The sequence below is a fragment of the Plectropomus leopardus genome, chromosome 15, assembly GCF_026936395.1.
Source record: "Plectropomus leopardus strain MGB_pleo_1.0 chromosome 15, ASM2693639v1, whole genome shotgun sequence".
Classification (NCBI taxonomy): Eukaryota; Metazoa; Chordata; class Actinopteri; order Perciformes; family Serranidae; genus Plectropomus; species Plectropomus leopardus.
The window spans coordinates 27289572-27306342 of NC_142190.1; the positions used below are offsets into that span (position 1 = coordinate 27289572).

Here is a 16771-nt window from a genome sequence, read left to right on the forward strand (position 1 = left end):
CCTTACTATTTTAAACAATTCCGCACAAACAGTCTCACACATAGACGAGTAGTGAGTCTGGGCACGTGTATACGTCGAACCCTGCTTGTGTGTTCCACTGAAATCCTGCCTCCCCGCTTGTGTATTGGCCAGGCATTGGTGAGTGACAGCAGAACTGCGGGCCAATGAACGAGCTTGGAGATTGGATTTCGAGCTGAGTTCAATTGCCCAGGTGCGTTACTTGTCCATGAGTACTGTATATGCAAAAGTGTTATAAATAGTAATGTTTTAGAGAAAATTCACATGATTGGGAAATACTGAGCATATTACTGGATAAACGAGACTGATTATACTGCAAAAGCACAAGTTAAACAGGTGTTTAGATCAGGCTGTTCTCATAAACCTTGCATACGTTTTGCCACGAAAATAATGCACCCAAATTTGTACATATCCCATGTAATCATGAGCCAGTAATTTATACATATCCTATGCTGAAAGGCTGCAATTACGTGATTATTGTGCTGATAGAAGTAAACAAGGAAGCAGTCCCTAGTATGTCTGTAAGGAAGTAGGCTGGGGTGGTGAATAGGTAAAAAAAAACACCACATTTTAACCCTAGGACTTTTACCAGGTGACGCATGCTCCTAACCATGTGAACTTTGAGTGAACTCTGAGTCATTTTATGGTATATCATCACCATATTTCTTTTCCTAAATCTAACCTTTGCCATGTTATGTTAAATACATAATTTTTTGTTAAGGACATAACGTAACATAATCGTTGTGCGGTAATTTGTAGAATATCATACAGACCACTGTACATGCATTTTTATATCACAGAATATCACATTAGCCACTTCAGGAGGATACGTTGGTGTTCAAATGGTTTTGCTGTTGTTAAACGCGGCCCCCATTTACCTTAATTTACTGAAAATTTTCTCTTACTTTGGGTTCTTCATTTATTGTGGAGGCATGCAAAAAAAACAAAGTTTCCTTCACAAATTCTAGGTAACACAGGGCGAGTAACTGAAAACAAAATTATTGTTTTAGGGGTGAACTATTCCTTTAACTGATCATGATGATCACCTGTCTGCATAAATAATCGATGTGCGTTGGCTGGCTAACACACTGAGCTGTCAGTATGATAAATTGTTTCCAGCTAAAACTGACCTCCAGTGAATGAGCTGCAGACTCATCCATTACCAGCCCATTTATGCTCAGATCGAACTGCACATGTAAAATTTATTGGAAATTTTCTCCTCAATATACTCACATTTTTGGTCCAGTTCCCTCTATGTCATTACCTGTCTCATCCCCATTATGATCACCATCTTTTTCCTAACTATCTTTTCAGGCTGCCAGCTGTGACTTGATTGCACAAAAAAAAACCAAAAAAAAAAAAAAAACCACGCAGGTCAGTTTAGCACTTTTTTCTCCTCTTGAAATCCCTTTTTGTAATGTGTGCCTGTGCAGATCCCACTTTACACTCACTTTGGTGTCCAGGTTGTAGATGTCATTACATCATTAGCTCACTGATGTAAGTTGTATTTCTGGATGTGTATAAGGGAGCAGTCAGTGTGTCAGAAAGTCTGACTGAGAGAAGTGAGAGGGGTCTGATAGAGCTTTCACAAAGTCTCCTGTCACTTTCCTATTCTTAAACCATCTACTCTTTATTTTGTACTTTAAATGCCAAGGTTAGGACATGAAATAACGTGAATCAAGGCTGGAAATGAAAAGATAACAATGTTTAATTGTTCAAATTAAATATCAAAGGTCAGAATATTTACTTGGAATCACAAATTGTAGTGTCTTGGAAAAATGCAAAATCTGCTGCTACTGAACTCAAGTGACATATTTATGAAAAGCCAGGGCCATTATCTCTTAATTATGGCATGCTTTATTCAACTTACACCAAACATAACCATTAACTAGGACCAAGCAATTGATATCGAATTTTCCTGCCCTGTTTTTATATTTAAACATTAAACTGTGCTGTCTTGTGTTTATTATAGTAATGGTAGTATTTGAAGTATCATTTTGACAGTATTCAATTTAATGTTTGCAAAGATGAATTTCAGTATTATTTACTATTATTATTCTATTATAACTCTAAATAAAACCATTATCACCTTGTTATTACTGACATGCCCCCTGTCTCTATTTGCAATATATTCCATAACATTACTGTAGACTTAAATAATTAATTTTACCATTACATTTCCAGTGCATATTATCAAGATATTTACTTGTTACTACCTCTGTAATACCAAAGCATCTCCCCATTATTATCCACAGTATAATGTAATCCATAGTTCTTCCCTAAAACTGTACAAGTCAGGGTTCAGTGATTTATGAGGACCTCAGTACTGAGTCACCACTGGTTTGCATTTGGAAGAGGTAGATGTTAATTTATGAATGACTAACTGGGGGAAGGCACTGGGACAGATGAGGAGATGCTGCAAATTTCAAATCTCCAAACTGGTTCAAAACAACACTTGGGGATTGCTCAGAATACGTTTTATGAGGAAATGGACTTTTTCGGCTACTTCTGAGACAGATGGATTGCAGTTAAATACGAACAGAGGGGTGAACTTGAGTCCCATGACTTGGACAAAATAACAAATTTGATGACTTTGGACTTGACAAAATCGAAAGAAGACTCAACATGGACTTCAGCACCAATGACTCGTGACTTTACTTAGACTTGAGCCTTTTGACTTGAAAATACTCAATATCTTCCCCAAAGCACAAAGATTAAAGTATGTTATTCAAAAGTATGCCAATTCATTTACCTTTTTTTCTGAATCAACTAACATTAGTGTTAATCTGTTAGTATCATTTTAAAATAAAATCTAAACAACATACATTATCACTTTAGAAGTAATTGGGGTGGGGGGAGTTAAGTTTTCAACAAACAGACAGGACAGAAACTTTCAGAATGTATTAACCCTCTATGGTACGCACTATGATCCCAGTTGGTAAAAAAATGTTTGGGGTGTTTTTTTGTCTTAAAATAGACCAAGTAAACATAATGAAGAGACATTTTCAAAAAATATTATTTTTTTAGTAGTTTTTAGGGTTCGTTGCCATATGGCAACACCGTACCATAATGGAAAGTAATGAAAACATGAGAGTTTTGTTTAAAATTGTATGTAACATTTATTTTAAAACTCATGTTATAGTATAAACAATCCCCAGTAGCCTGAACAGGCGTCAAGTAAAGTGTTACCCATTTTACACTCTCTTACTGGTAATACCTGTCACTTCACTTTCATCCTCACTGTCCTCCCTCTCCTCACTGTCTCCATTGCCCTCACTGTCTCTGTCCTCACTGTCCCCACTGTCCTCATTCTCTGGCTCATAATCTTCACCCGTCTCACTGTCTTCATCACTCTCACTCTGTGTTTCCAGCAGCTCATTTTCCTCGTCACTGAATTCTTTGTCATCTTCACTATCATCTAGTGGGAGGGCTAGTTCAGCCTTTTTCCGCGATGTACCATAAAAAAAATTTGCATTCATTTTAAGAAGGCTTAAAATGGGGTTGTTGCCATGTGGCAATGCTGTACCATAGAGGGTTGTTTGAATTAACTATTCAGTTCAGTTTCAACAGTTTTAACAAATAAATGCAATTTTTAAAATTCATCTTTTGATCTTTTTAAAATTTAGTAATATTATTCTGTTGTTAAAATTAGATTTGTTGAAAAGCACGTTCTGACTTGGTCCGTAACCAAAATTAAAATTGTAGAACTTTGGACTTGACTTGAGACTTGTCAGTCTTGTCAGATTGTCAGACTTTTCAGATTTGTTTTGAGTCAAGACTGACAAATCAGTCTGACAAATCAGGGTTCCAGTGTCAAAGTCTTGCACTTTGTCCATCAGATATCCGCCCCTACCACCTTGTTGTGAAGCCTACATGGTACATGAAAGTAGTGTTTTGTTACCCAAAAAAAGTTTTGACCTTCAACATAATCTAGGCAGCGATTCCATTGCCAAGACAACCAAATGAAGAAAGCAGTTTTGTGACATACAAATGTGGTTTCATTGAGACAGGGTTGCCTGACAAACGTTTTTTCTGATAAAGGTTAGTCATCACAAAAGAGTTTTAAACCAAAGTGAAGTAAATCTATCCACTGGACTGATTTTTTGAATAAGTAATATATTTAAAGTGACAATGCAATGATGCCAGGACTGTCTTACATCACTGCACTGCCCTCTTTGATATTTAGAAGTTGCAGGAGAATGGCAGCTTGTGTCAATCATTAACTAACTTTTACTCTGTGCTAGTGCTTTTGTACACTTTAGGTTAGGAACAGAAGTTGTTCTGGAAGACTTATGAAAGTCAGGGGTAGAGGTTGTAAACTAGACTTTTAGTATGATCAAATCTGTGAGATATATTTGCATTTCAACATAAGAAGCCTGAGTTCAGCTGTGCAGTGAGTTGCTTCAGGTTGCTGAAAAAGAGACAGCTCTCAGGGTTTGGCCTCTTTGCTCAGCTTCTATTTGTGGATGGCATTAACATTCCAGGAATAACATGGAATTCAAATTATAAAAATGAAAACTTTGAGCAATTTATAATAACTATGGTTTTCAGTCTTGAACAGATGCCAAACTCAACAAACACAAGCTTCTGAGTTTTCATTTTTTCTTTCCAGACCGTCCAAACCAGCTGAAAATGAAACAAATATCTTAGCGATATGATCTAATTATACTAATTCTATAATTTAACTAATACATCTGTAAAAACATTTGCAATTTTGCAATGAATCAATCAAAGTCCGATTAGTCAAATGAGAAACTTCCCTTTCTTTCAGTATTTTATGACTTGGATTAAAGTTTTTAAGGAAAAACCTCACAGGATAATAAGACCAAATGTATAATTTTTCTGCCTCCACTTTTATAAATGATTGTAATAAATTTTCCTGTGAAATGCCGTGAGTGAATTACATGTCCAGGATGAGAAGAAAATAAGTGGAAAGAGGCTCTTTTTAGCTACAACTAGAAAAGGTGTGCCTTTTTACTTACAATCGCAGCATTAGATCACATTTTCCCTCCATGGGTTTGTCAGTGACTGGTGGCAAAATTACCAGCATGTCTGCTGCTTTAATTCACATGTCTCATGTCAGCTTTGTGCTTCCAATTTTCACCGTTACCAGAATGGGAAAATGGAAGAGAGTGAAAATTGAACACAAGACTAAAATTAGTCCACTACATGTCAATCTTTACAGCCTAATATGACGAACAGGTCTGGGTGACAGTAAGGAGAAGTGAATGGAATAGGTCTAAATTGCATGGCAGCTCAGTCAGGGGCTTGATTATCAGTAACATCCCCTATTGTGATGATGCTGCAATTGAAGACAGCCAGCGAAGATGTGCAGTGCAGAGAGAATAAAGTACTTGGTCTTGGGAAACCATTAATAGTTTCACTTTTAGGACTTCACTTTCTCTATGCTTTGTTCATTCAGTTTATATAGTGCACAGTGTTTAGCAAAGTCTATACTGCACAGATCTATATATTTGAAATGCTTTTTCCTACTGCACACATCTTTTCTGAAGGGAAATGAGACTGATGATAAAAGGTACTGCTACGAAAATAATAAATTCTTAGTAATTCTACAAATAATCGCAGCAATAAAACTAGAAAAGTGCTCTCAGTAGAGGCGGCTGCATTCTGGCTGCTGGGCTGATCACAGCCAATCTAAACAATTCAGCAGATGCGCTGCATCACATATTAATTTTTCATATATTTCATTCATAACTGGACTTTTACTGGTACTGATCTTATCAAACTTGACAACATAAAGAATCTAAATGATGGGATGTCCGTTTATACAATATCTTACTGGAAATAAACAGGGACCAAAAAATATTGGTCCTAGCAACAGAATAGCAATGAAACGGTCAATTAAATTTATCTTTTTCTGTGTAGGATATAACATTTTTTCCCCAATTAAATGGTTTTTTTTTTGGGAGATTTTCCTTATCTGCTGTGAGGGTCCAAGGACAGAGGATGTCGTATGCTTGTGAAGCCTTCTGCAGCAAATTGTGATTTGTGATAATGGGCTTGATAAATGAAATTGACTTGACTTGACTTGAACTACAATAAACACAATTGAAACATACAAAGTGACAATTTAAAACTACTTAACCTTCTCACTTACATATGGCAGAAGCACAATTATAAAAAAAAGACCAACAAAATCTCAGAGTCTACAAAAATCAGGCAATTTATACATCTTGTGACGGGTCTAACTTTAGTGCGAATATATCAGGTATGGAATGAATTTGCAGATGCTTTAGTTAGAAATAAGGCCAAACTTTTCTATTGATATTAGTTATTGAACCACAGAGATACTCTAAATGTGTCCTGCAACAAACTTGGTAAGGCTTGTTGTTTTTAGCTTAGCTGATTTCCAGAAAACTTGGAGCCCCTAACAGCCGGTTAAGAGGAGTGAAGAGTCAGCAGTCAATTAATAAATGTATAAAACAGTCAAAAATAAATGTACTTTTTCAACAATTGTGAATAACCCCTGCAACAAGAGGACCATGAGCAATCAATCATAAATGTGCAAAAAAAATATTAGGCTGATTGGTCCAGTAGTTTGCAAGATCAGCTTTAGACAAATGGCTACACACGCACACACACACACTCACTTACATATGCGCACACACACGGCCAGAGATAATAAAATAACTGTTTCTTTTAAAGGCAGATTTTAGCATGTCAATCCATCCTACCTCCAAGAGTCATTCCAGCTTCAAAACACTTCTTCAGCCGACAAGACGGGCAATTCTTTCTTCTTAGCTTATCAATAGTGCAGTCGTTCTTGCTTGCACACAGGTATTTCTGTTTGCCTGTGCAGACAGAGAAACCACAAGTTACTTGTAGGATGCACCATCATCAATTGGATACACATGACCTGTAAACATTCATACATCTCATACATTCCAACTGAAATAAAAGGCAACAGGTTCAGCTGCTGAATACTGGCAGCAAAGCGGAAAAACTCTAACCGGTACCTTCTGCAGCTCGTTTGAAGAAAACCTTGCAGCTGCCACAGGTGAGTGCGCCATAATGGCAGCCAGATGCCTCGTCTGAACAGATCAGGCACGTCCTCTGTGGTGGAAAGAAGAACTCCATGGGGAACATGTGCTCTCTGCCAGCCTCGAACCTGCAGCCAGACATATAAAACAAAACTTCTGTAAACCATGAACAGCTGCAGGACACTGCGATAAAAACAAGTTACTGATCCCTCAGTTGATAAATGATATTATGTCTTAATAATATCATTTATTTACAATAGAACTCATTGATGATATTCTCCAGCTTAAGCGTATCAGCTGGATTACTGCACAATCATTTATTATCCATTGTTTAAGTTAGTCACTCGTTTGTATTCTGCGTCTCTTTAATATCTTGAGGCGCTATTATTTAATTTTCGGACAAATAAAGCTTAACCTTGAGCATGTTCATACACTAATCGCTTTTTTCTAGTTATTAAATAATGTCCAAACTGTAACCACGGAGCAGTTAGTGTTCACTAATCGGCCCCTCAGAGCGCGATTTAAGGAGGGCAGAGAGTGTGATGACTGAGAATGGTGTGGGAAAGATTTCAGCGCCAACACCGTCACCAAGGGTGGGGGTGGCTGGAGGGGGGGCGAGATGGGTGTCCTCTTTCAGCCTTGAACACAGAGAGATTGGAAAAGGCTCAGACATAACGTTGCCTCAGTGACGTGCAAGTTTGATTTCAAGGTTCACTGTAAAAGAGACAAGGATGAGATGCGTTTAGCTAAAGAGCCTCCACTGTGTCCGCACTGAATGTGGGGTGACGGAACACAAAAGGACAAAAAAATAAAAAATAAAATAAAATTTAAAAAAATAAATAGAAACTGATATTGCACAATGAAAATTAATTACACTGTACATCTAATCATTAAGAAGCCATCTATACAATGTTAACCCTTTGAAACCTGAAGCGACATCCGTTTTTTGTGCTGCCTTCAGCAAATTAGTGCAATTTCTCTTAAAAAGATAGAGGGACAGTCCAATGAGCAACTCGGCAAATGTTCCATATATTGTTAGAAATTGGATCAACAACTGTTAATAATCCCAAATGCAACAGATGCAAAACACTTTGGGCTGGTTATATTTGCATGTAATAAGAGATATTTTTTTCCACAAACCTTACTAAAATTGTTCCTCATTATCCACGATTGCATATCCTAACCCCTGCAATAGTTTTTCTTTTTTTTTAAATAACTTCCTGCTGCAGCTTCTCACTTGGTTCAAATCCAGTGTAAAGGGTCAACTGTACACTGCAGACACTCACCACAGAAGCAGACACTCACCACAGAAAGCTCACAGGGTTGCAACACAAGTCTGCGAGTTTTATTGGTAAAAGACAGGTGGGCAAACCATGTTTACTGACTTTCTGAATTTCTCTTTGATAAATCTTGATAGAATGCAGGTGACATTTTTCATTGTATAAAAAGGGTAAAGGGTTATTTCTTTCATTTTAGGGAAAAAAAAAACAGCAGCAGCATTGCTCATGTTTTGTAAAGGGCTAAACATTAACAACAAAAAACATTAAACTCAACTCCAGTTCAGAGGACACAGCACACTGCTACATGACGTTTTGCTTTACTGTACATACAATATACTGTATACATAGTACATTTATTGTAAAGTGGTAATCAATGGGAAAAGTTATTGTTTTATCAACTAATCATCAAATTAAGATTTTTTTCGACAGAAAAAAATAAAGAGAACAAAGAAAACAACAAAATAGTGAAGAAAATGTGTGTAAGTGCTGTATTAAAGCTTTTAATATGTCAAAATGATTTTCAATTCCTGTTATTAGTTTCATTCCAGGTTACAAGAAAACTGTTTGTGTGTTTTGTATTTAAGGGCAGTGATTGTAAGGTTATGACATCCTATGAACATAATGTTCCTGGATTCACAAGCACACAGGGATGAAAGATCAAGAGTTTCAAAAGTCGAGCTTAAAGGGGAACTACACGCATTTTCAAAATTCATACATGTAATTCCTATGTCTAAAACAGTCCATAAATATAAGTAATTTTTTTACTTATCAATGTTTACTTAAAAAATATAAGTAAACATGGACAACTCTCTCCCAGCTCAGAAAACGATAAACTTATATTAGTGATGTCACAGAGTATTCAGACTGGAGCTGCTACATAGACAATGAATTTTGAAAGATGTTGTAGGCGACACTGAGAGCAGCCAGTGGAATGTTCTGAGTATCTGGGTAAATTTTCTGTTACAAAATTGAGAAAACTACAAAAAAATGGAAAGCACATTTGGGCATTTAAAACAAACAAAACAAACAAAAAAAACAGTGTCAAATCAGGCTCCCATTCATTGTCTATGGAGCAGCTCCAGACTAAGTACTTGCTGGTGACATAAAAAATTGGGGTTTTAGCACCATAGTTACTAGATTTGGGAGAAGGAGTTGTTCATGTTTGCTAAAAGGACGTAGCCCCCCTTTAAATATCCTTAAAATGACAAACTGCGTATTTCCCATTTTAAAAACAAAATCCAGAATATTCAAATTTGCACATTTTTTCCCCAAAACTTCAAAACTCTGAGACTTCCTTCTGTAGTTTCTGGCTTTGAGAGAGGGTAGCTCATGTTCACAAATAGATCTAGTGATTGAACCTTCCTTTGCCACCGAAGTAACATATTGGAATTCTTAATTTAGGTGGTGGTCTGTTACACTTTTGAAATGTGATATAACTCATCCACTGTCAGGGCTAGGAGAATGGTTAAAACTCCATCTTCTTCTTTACAGCTTGTAAGGTTAAAATAGTTTTTGAATGCAGTCTTTAATACTGAATATTCTGTCATTTTTTTAAATGATCAGATTTAGCTATATTATGTAGTGGCTGAGTTGTTATAATATTTTTGGTATTAATAATCGTCATACTCTGTTTACTCACACCCTTGGAGGGAACACGGAATGCATGTATATATTTTAACAGAAATTATTATATTACAAAAAACACTTAAGACATAATTTAGTACTTTGCAGAAAGACATATATTCACTGACCCTAAATGTTTTTTAAATTTTCTAATTTACAAAAAAGAATCCCTTCAGTATTCTGGTGTTGTCAAACTATAAAAGGTCAGAACAAATCTAATTTAAGCTTTATCCATATACAATACTATTTGATTAATGCAGCAGAGTAATAAGACTGTTCACACTTCTGCATGTTCTACTGTACATTTGCATGCTGTGCTGCATTCGCAATATTGTTCTATATGATTTAACAATAATAATAAACTTTATCTATGCAGCAGTTTTTCAAAACAAAGTTACAAAGTGCTTCACGTGGTTGAAGGGCTAAACATTTTTAGGAATGCAATAAAATAAAACAAAGCTATTAAAATCACGTAAAATAAAATGTAATAAAGAAAGGCTACCCAACAATATAAGATTAAAAACAATGAAAATAAAATTGATAAGGACATATATCAGTGTGCTATGGTTAATAAAAAGCTTTTTTTTCCACTTCCAGTCTTGAACCAGCAGAGCGGAGCACAGTGCCTGGGGATCTGATACTGCTGCACGAGCCACTTTCATAATTGTTGATCAGATAAATATGAAATGTTTGAAATACCAGATTTTTTGCACAGATTCACTTTATTCTGATTTGGCTGCCTCATTTCACCCTTTATAATTTGCTTAAATCATATGCATCCGTGACTTTTTTTGAAGTTTAACCAAGCATGCAAGCCTGGAAATGTTGTACTCACTTTCGTATGCTTGAGCTAAACAGTTTAAGAAGCATCTGTTTTTACTCACTGGTGAGATAACGGCATGCAGTTCCTCAATACTCAGAGGACATGGTGGTCGAGTGTTTACTGTATGTGCACTAATACTATCAGTGACTAGATTTCTTTGTTGAATTCCTCTACTGTACATTGCTCTTGCTGCAATGTGTGGTCACTTTTTTTGAGTAATTGCCCTGCTCCTGCTCCACTCTGGATATAATTCACTTCACACACACACACACACACACACACACACACACACACACACACACACACACACACACACACACACACACACACACACACACACACACACACACACACACACACACACACACACACACACACACATAGTCCAAAGCACATGAAGTCCACTTCTCACTCTGCTCTCTACTAAAGTCTTGGTAAGTTGATTAAAAATAACTGTCCGTTTGTGTGACACTTCTAATGAAATGTTTAAATGTCAACAAAGCAATCATATTAACTCAAGAATCCAATTAAAACCTCCACAATTCCAGAAAATTATCGGTGTCTAAGATAGGAAACCCTAACCTGGACTACATATGGGTGACACACCAGTGTGGCTACATTTACACGTAACTGCCATGCCCTATACCCTCACTGCCAAAAAGGACAAAAATGCAGCGATGGAAGAGGTACTCAAATCCTTTCCTTAACTTAAAGAGGCAAATACTCCACTAAGTCAAAGTCCTGAATTCAACACCATTCTTAAGTAAAAGTGTAGAAGTATCTGGCAACATTTACTCAAAGTGTGAAAAGTAAAAGTACTCATTCTGCAGAAAAATACTCCCCATAAGGGTTTCACTTTTTTTAAATTAGATTTTACACTATGTTTCTATTGCATTAATGTATATGAAGCATTTTACTGCAGTACATGTTTAAACGTGCTAATTTTAACTACAATACACCGATAGGTAGTTTCATATACGGTAATGCATCATCGTATTATGCAAGATCATTATTTGTCTCTAGCACTGTCCTGTGAAAACCATGTATCTCCTAACCCTTTGAAACCTGGATGGACATCCGTTCTTTTGCTGCAGATGCCTTTCACAGGTTTTTAAATCTTTGAAACCCGGGGAAAGGTGACAAGAAAAAACCCCTGAAAACTAATGTTTAGAAAGGGAGAGAGGGGTTTTTTTAAAGGGGAAAATGTCTACAAACTATATAAAATGATTAATATATATATAGATATATAAACACACACATACATATATATACTATATAATTTTTAAAAATATATTACACCATATATAATTTTTTAGCACTTTTTTTAAAGTCATTTCCTTGTTTTTGTATTTTACTTTCTGCCTTTTTGCTATTTTTCAGATAATTTTCATATAACTTTTTATTAATACTAATTTATGCTAATTATGGGGTAAATTTTCAGTTTGCTCAGGTTTCATAGGGTTAAAAGTCAGAAGTACAGCTTTGTGAAAATGCATTTTCAAGTTATCCCAACTGAAAAAGTTTATTTATCGTAAGAATGGGGAGAATTTCTTCAACATATAAAGGAAAACTTAATACTTATGTTTATCAGAAAAAAAAAAAATATATATATATATAAATTCTTTTAAAAGCTAGGGGAAAACGTCTAGGGGGAAAAAACAAGAATGGCTGGGGAAAAACTACATTTTCAGTAATCACAATTACATATTTAAATAGTCTTTTAAGCAATTTTTTAAAAAACTTTTTTTTAAAACCAATTATTAGTTAAATTCTTTTGATGCTCATCGCCTTCTTCCCATGTTTTTAAAAAGAAATCAAGCTAATTTGCTCAGGTTTCAAAGGGTTAAAGCCAGCAGTTTCATGTCAGCTGCCTCAGTTGTTTTTATTTTACTCAGTCTGTCTCTCTGTCCCCGTCTCTAGCCAAGTCTCACTTGGCCTTAACGCCACTCTGACTCACCTTCTCCGATTAACCCCTAAAGTATTTAGACCAGTCCATTTCATCTGCTCCTGGCCAAATGCCAATGCTATCGTGCCTTTGCCTTTTGCTCCTGACTGCATTTGGGTCCTTTAGATTGCTGCCTCGAGCACACCCCATGACGAGCAGAAACACGATGAAAAGCAACAGGTGCTCATTCATGGCAGAGGATAAATTTACCAATTCCAATTTGGTGAAGGCGGCAGATCATCGCAGCAATAGTTAAATGAAGTTTGAGTGTGGTTATTTGCCTTATTATTATTATTTTGCCTTTTTCTTTTGTCTTTTTTTTTTAAACAGACTGTAGCTGCAATCATTAGATGGCAATCGATGTCTCAGCTTATTCCTCAAACTGGGAGATTGTTGTCTTATTACAGCAACATCTAGACTAAATGGGTACCAAAATTACAAACAGCTATATGATATATAAATACAATCCAGTCAATCAGTCAAGTTTATTTGTCATATTTAAACATATAAGGTACCATCCAAGTTCCTCCTGAGTGTAGAGGCTCCTCCTGAGCCTCTAAGCGTCAGCCTGGTGTATCCAGAACCTTCCTTCCAACCTCAACGGGAAGAAAAAGACGCTGGTTTGGATCTTGAACGATTCTCCTGGTCTTATTCTTGCAGCACCTGGTGTAAAAATCCTCTAGGCAGGGAAAAGCAGGGCAATGAAGAGCGGTCTGGTTTGGTTTCCATACCAGGCTGGGACGTTCCCGGTCAGGACGCTCTCCATAATGCAGGAGTAGAAGGGAGCATCTGAGGTGTGACAGTCTCTGCCTTTCTCAAATCTAAGTTAGTGTGCAGCACACAGGTCAAGCACTCCGTGACATGGACACCAAGGAACTTGTCCACCCTCTCCATCAGGGACTTCCAAAAGTCTACTATCATCTCTGCAGCCTTGGTGACTTTCAGGAGGAGGATGTTGTCCTGACACCAGCAGGTCAGGTCCTCCTACCTCCTTCATGTTATTGCTATCTGTGATCAGGCCCACCACAGCAGTGTCGTCAGCAGCAAACCAATTAATGGTGTTGGGAGTGGAAAGAGGCTACAAAGTCTTGTGTGCACGCATGCATTTAAATGTCAAGGATGTGAAGCATCCTACATCTCTTTTAAAGTTCAGTTTGATGAGTTTAACTTTGCAAAGCATTTATTGAAACTAGCCGCATGATGCCATAAAGTACACTTTTGTCAGTAGAATTTTTCTAATTTTGAATTATGATTATTTTTTCTTAATCTGTATAGTTTGACATTTGGTTTCTCACTTGAAGACAAAATATGTGTAGAATAAATCTATTCCTTGTCATTAAAAACAAATAAACAATAAAAAAACAAAATGTCAAGACAGTTTTGTGGGGGGAAAAAAGTTTTAAAAAAATATTTCTGTATCTGAGATGAAGTAGGGATAGATTATATAAAGTGTGGCATTTTGTTGTGGTTACTGTTACTGCTCACTACTTGGCCAAAAACATTTGGAGTGACTTCTAAAATGACAGACTTAACCCTCTGAAACCTGAATGGACATCACTTTTCTTGAGATGCATGCAAACGCCTTTCACAAGTATTTAAACCTCTAATACCTTGAGCAAATTGGTTTGTTTTCTTTTGAAAAGGGAAAAGGCAATGAGCAACTTGACAAGAAATGTCCTGGAAATTGCAAGAAGATAGTAGACTTCGAGTTGATTTATTTGTTTAAAGTTCGGGAAAAATGTTCAAAAAATATATTTCAAATTAGCATAATTATATATTTGAAATGATTGTATTATTGCAATTTTAAATTTTAAGGATTTTTCGGTAATTTCCTTGTTTTTTTATTTCCCTTTTTTCTTTTTGTTTTTAAGATTTTTTTTATTCTTGGTCATTTGTTTTGAGAGAAATTAAGCCAATTTAGCCAGGTTTGAAAGAGTTAACACACAGATAATGTTATGGTCAGACAGTGGTCACATTGAAGACCTGCAGTAATAACTTGGGATCTGTGTAAAATGTTGTCACATCTTCCAGAAGTCAAAGCAAAGTCTCTCCCCTCTGCACCATACAAATATTTTCAGCTTCTTTATATTATTACTGACATTATTATTATATAATCATGCTATCTTACCTGGTGTCATTGTAGGTGACATCCAGCCATTCACCGACTTCGGTCTTCACACAGTTAGAGTTGGGATAAGGCGGCCTCAGCATCCCGCCCGGGTACCACTGTTCAGGACGCATGGCGCTCCTCTCGTATGGATCACATATGAACGCGGTGTTGGCGCTTGTGCCGTGCGCAGTGCTTGTGCACTGCCTAGAGCCCCAGCAATGAGTGTTGTACTTGTCATTAAAGGTGTCATTACTGCCCCACAATGCCCCGTCAGCTTCACAGTCCTCAGATTTGATTTTGACTCCGTATTGTTCCGGCTGATAACCACCGAACTTGCTCTCCATGGCCTCCCCGAAGTCTCGCGCCTCCTCGGGCGGCTTATTGACTCGGCACGGCCGCTCTGTTGCCGCGTGGCCGAAGTGTGCCAAGTTGCCTGGTGGCGAAGACAGGGCATAAGGGCAAGAGGCAGCACGCGCTGTGTCCAGGTGATCTATCTCTTGAGAAGTTATGTCGTTAGTCTCGCAAAGTGGGAAGTTTGGCTCATCCACTGCTGTCCGAGTGGAGGTGAGGTGTTGCAGGCGTGCGGCAGGGTCAGAACTTTTGAACATTTCCACCAGTTGCTTCCGGTCATCTCGGTACTTGTACTCGTTGGCAGCAGCCGAGACGCCGGTACAGCTCAGAGGCACGGCTCCGAACAAATACTCAGCTCGCATGTGGTCATTGGCGGCGCACGGGTCGCTCGTGTCACTGGACTCCACGGCCAGTCCCAGGGACACGGACACGGCTTTACACAGCTCCCTGGCTGTCTCTGAGATTGTGGCGCAGGCAGAAAAAGAGCGACTGTCGCCCACACGGCAGTCAGCGTTTAACAATTCCTCCTGAGGAGCAGCAGCTGTCTGGCAGCAGTGTTTTTCCATGTCACAGGCTGGCGTATTCATGTGTCCGTAAATGTTTGCGTCTGCATTATCGGGTCCTGTCAGATTGCTGTTCACTGCTGAGTTTCTATTGAAAAAGAGGCGACTTTCTTCAGTTTGTAGCGCCATGCTGGGTGCGCTCACAGCGTTGCCCGTCTTTACCGTCTCCCCACCTGGCCAAATTTTGCTCCAAGATAACTGTCGGTTTGTTTGGCTCATTTCCCAGAAGGTGCTCACTCGGCCAAGAGATCGAACTTTGCACGGCAAAGGTCTGCGCTGCTCACGTTGTGGGGGAAAAAAACGTTTTGGTGAATGTCCTAGGGAGCTACAAGAGTCACAAACTCCTCCTAAACTGAGATCCTCAGAGTCAGATGCGCTCAACTTGGGTTTGATGAGAAGTTAATTCAGCTGGAGACTTTTGTAGCCGTCAAACACCAGCCCTTTCCCCCACTGAAACAAAATCAGGGCGTTGAATGATTCATTTGTCAGACTGAACATTTTCTGTTGTCTGTGCTACACACAAAGCAAAAGCATCCTTTATGTAATGTGTGTGTTTCAGAAATCGCATTTTTATGGACACTCTGATGGCTTTGCTGGGGCCATTTCCTCGAGGCAGGAGCCTGTTTCCCAGTTCAGTCCAAAGTCTAAACTCCAGTCACTGCTGTTCCCCTTAAGAAAAATTTTTAAAAAATGATCGTCTAAATCCCCACAGAGCTCCAAAGTTTGCATGCTGATAACATGTCTAAGAAAGTGGTCAGTCATTATGATTATTTAGAGATTACAACTGCTAACTTGGCTCTCTCTGCGTTCTGAGCAGTTTTGAGACATTAAACTTCAAAGCTTTGCATTCCAAACAGCATAAATTATATGAACCTTTTTGTTTTCTAATATATATATAGTATATAGCTTTAAGAAAAAGACCTCATACAATGGCAACAAGTTGTCACAAAATAAGTTAATTCTGATGAAAAAAAAAATAAATGTCAGATCTTTATAATTCTCAGTGAGACTCCAGCGCACTCTGACTATATAAATCAATGGGCCAAAAGGACACAGC

General features: G+C 37.7%; 1 protein-coding gene across 1 annotated transcript in view; it reads right to left on the reverse strand.

Moving 5' to 3' along the window:
* ar (androgen receptor) overlaps positions 1-16267 on the reverse strand; it is a 71835-nt gene extending 55568 nt beyond the window's left edge. The window contains exons 1-3 of the mRNA XM_042498683.2: positions 14819-16267; positions 6996-7147; positions 6714-6830 (exon numbers count right to left, since the gene is read on the reverse strand). Coding sequence (XP_042354617.2) covers positions 6714-6830; positions 6996-7147; positions 14819-15933 — 1384 coding nt within the window. The 5' untranslated portion in view covers positions 15934-16267. The remainder of the gene's footprint in view (positions 1-6713; positions 6831-6995; positions 7148-14818) is intronic.
* Positions 16268-16771: the final 504 nt, after the last annotated feature.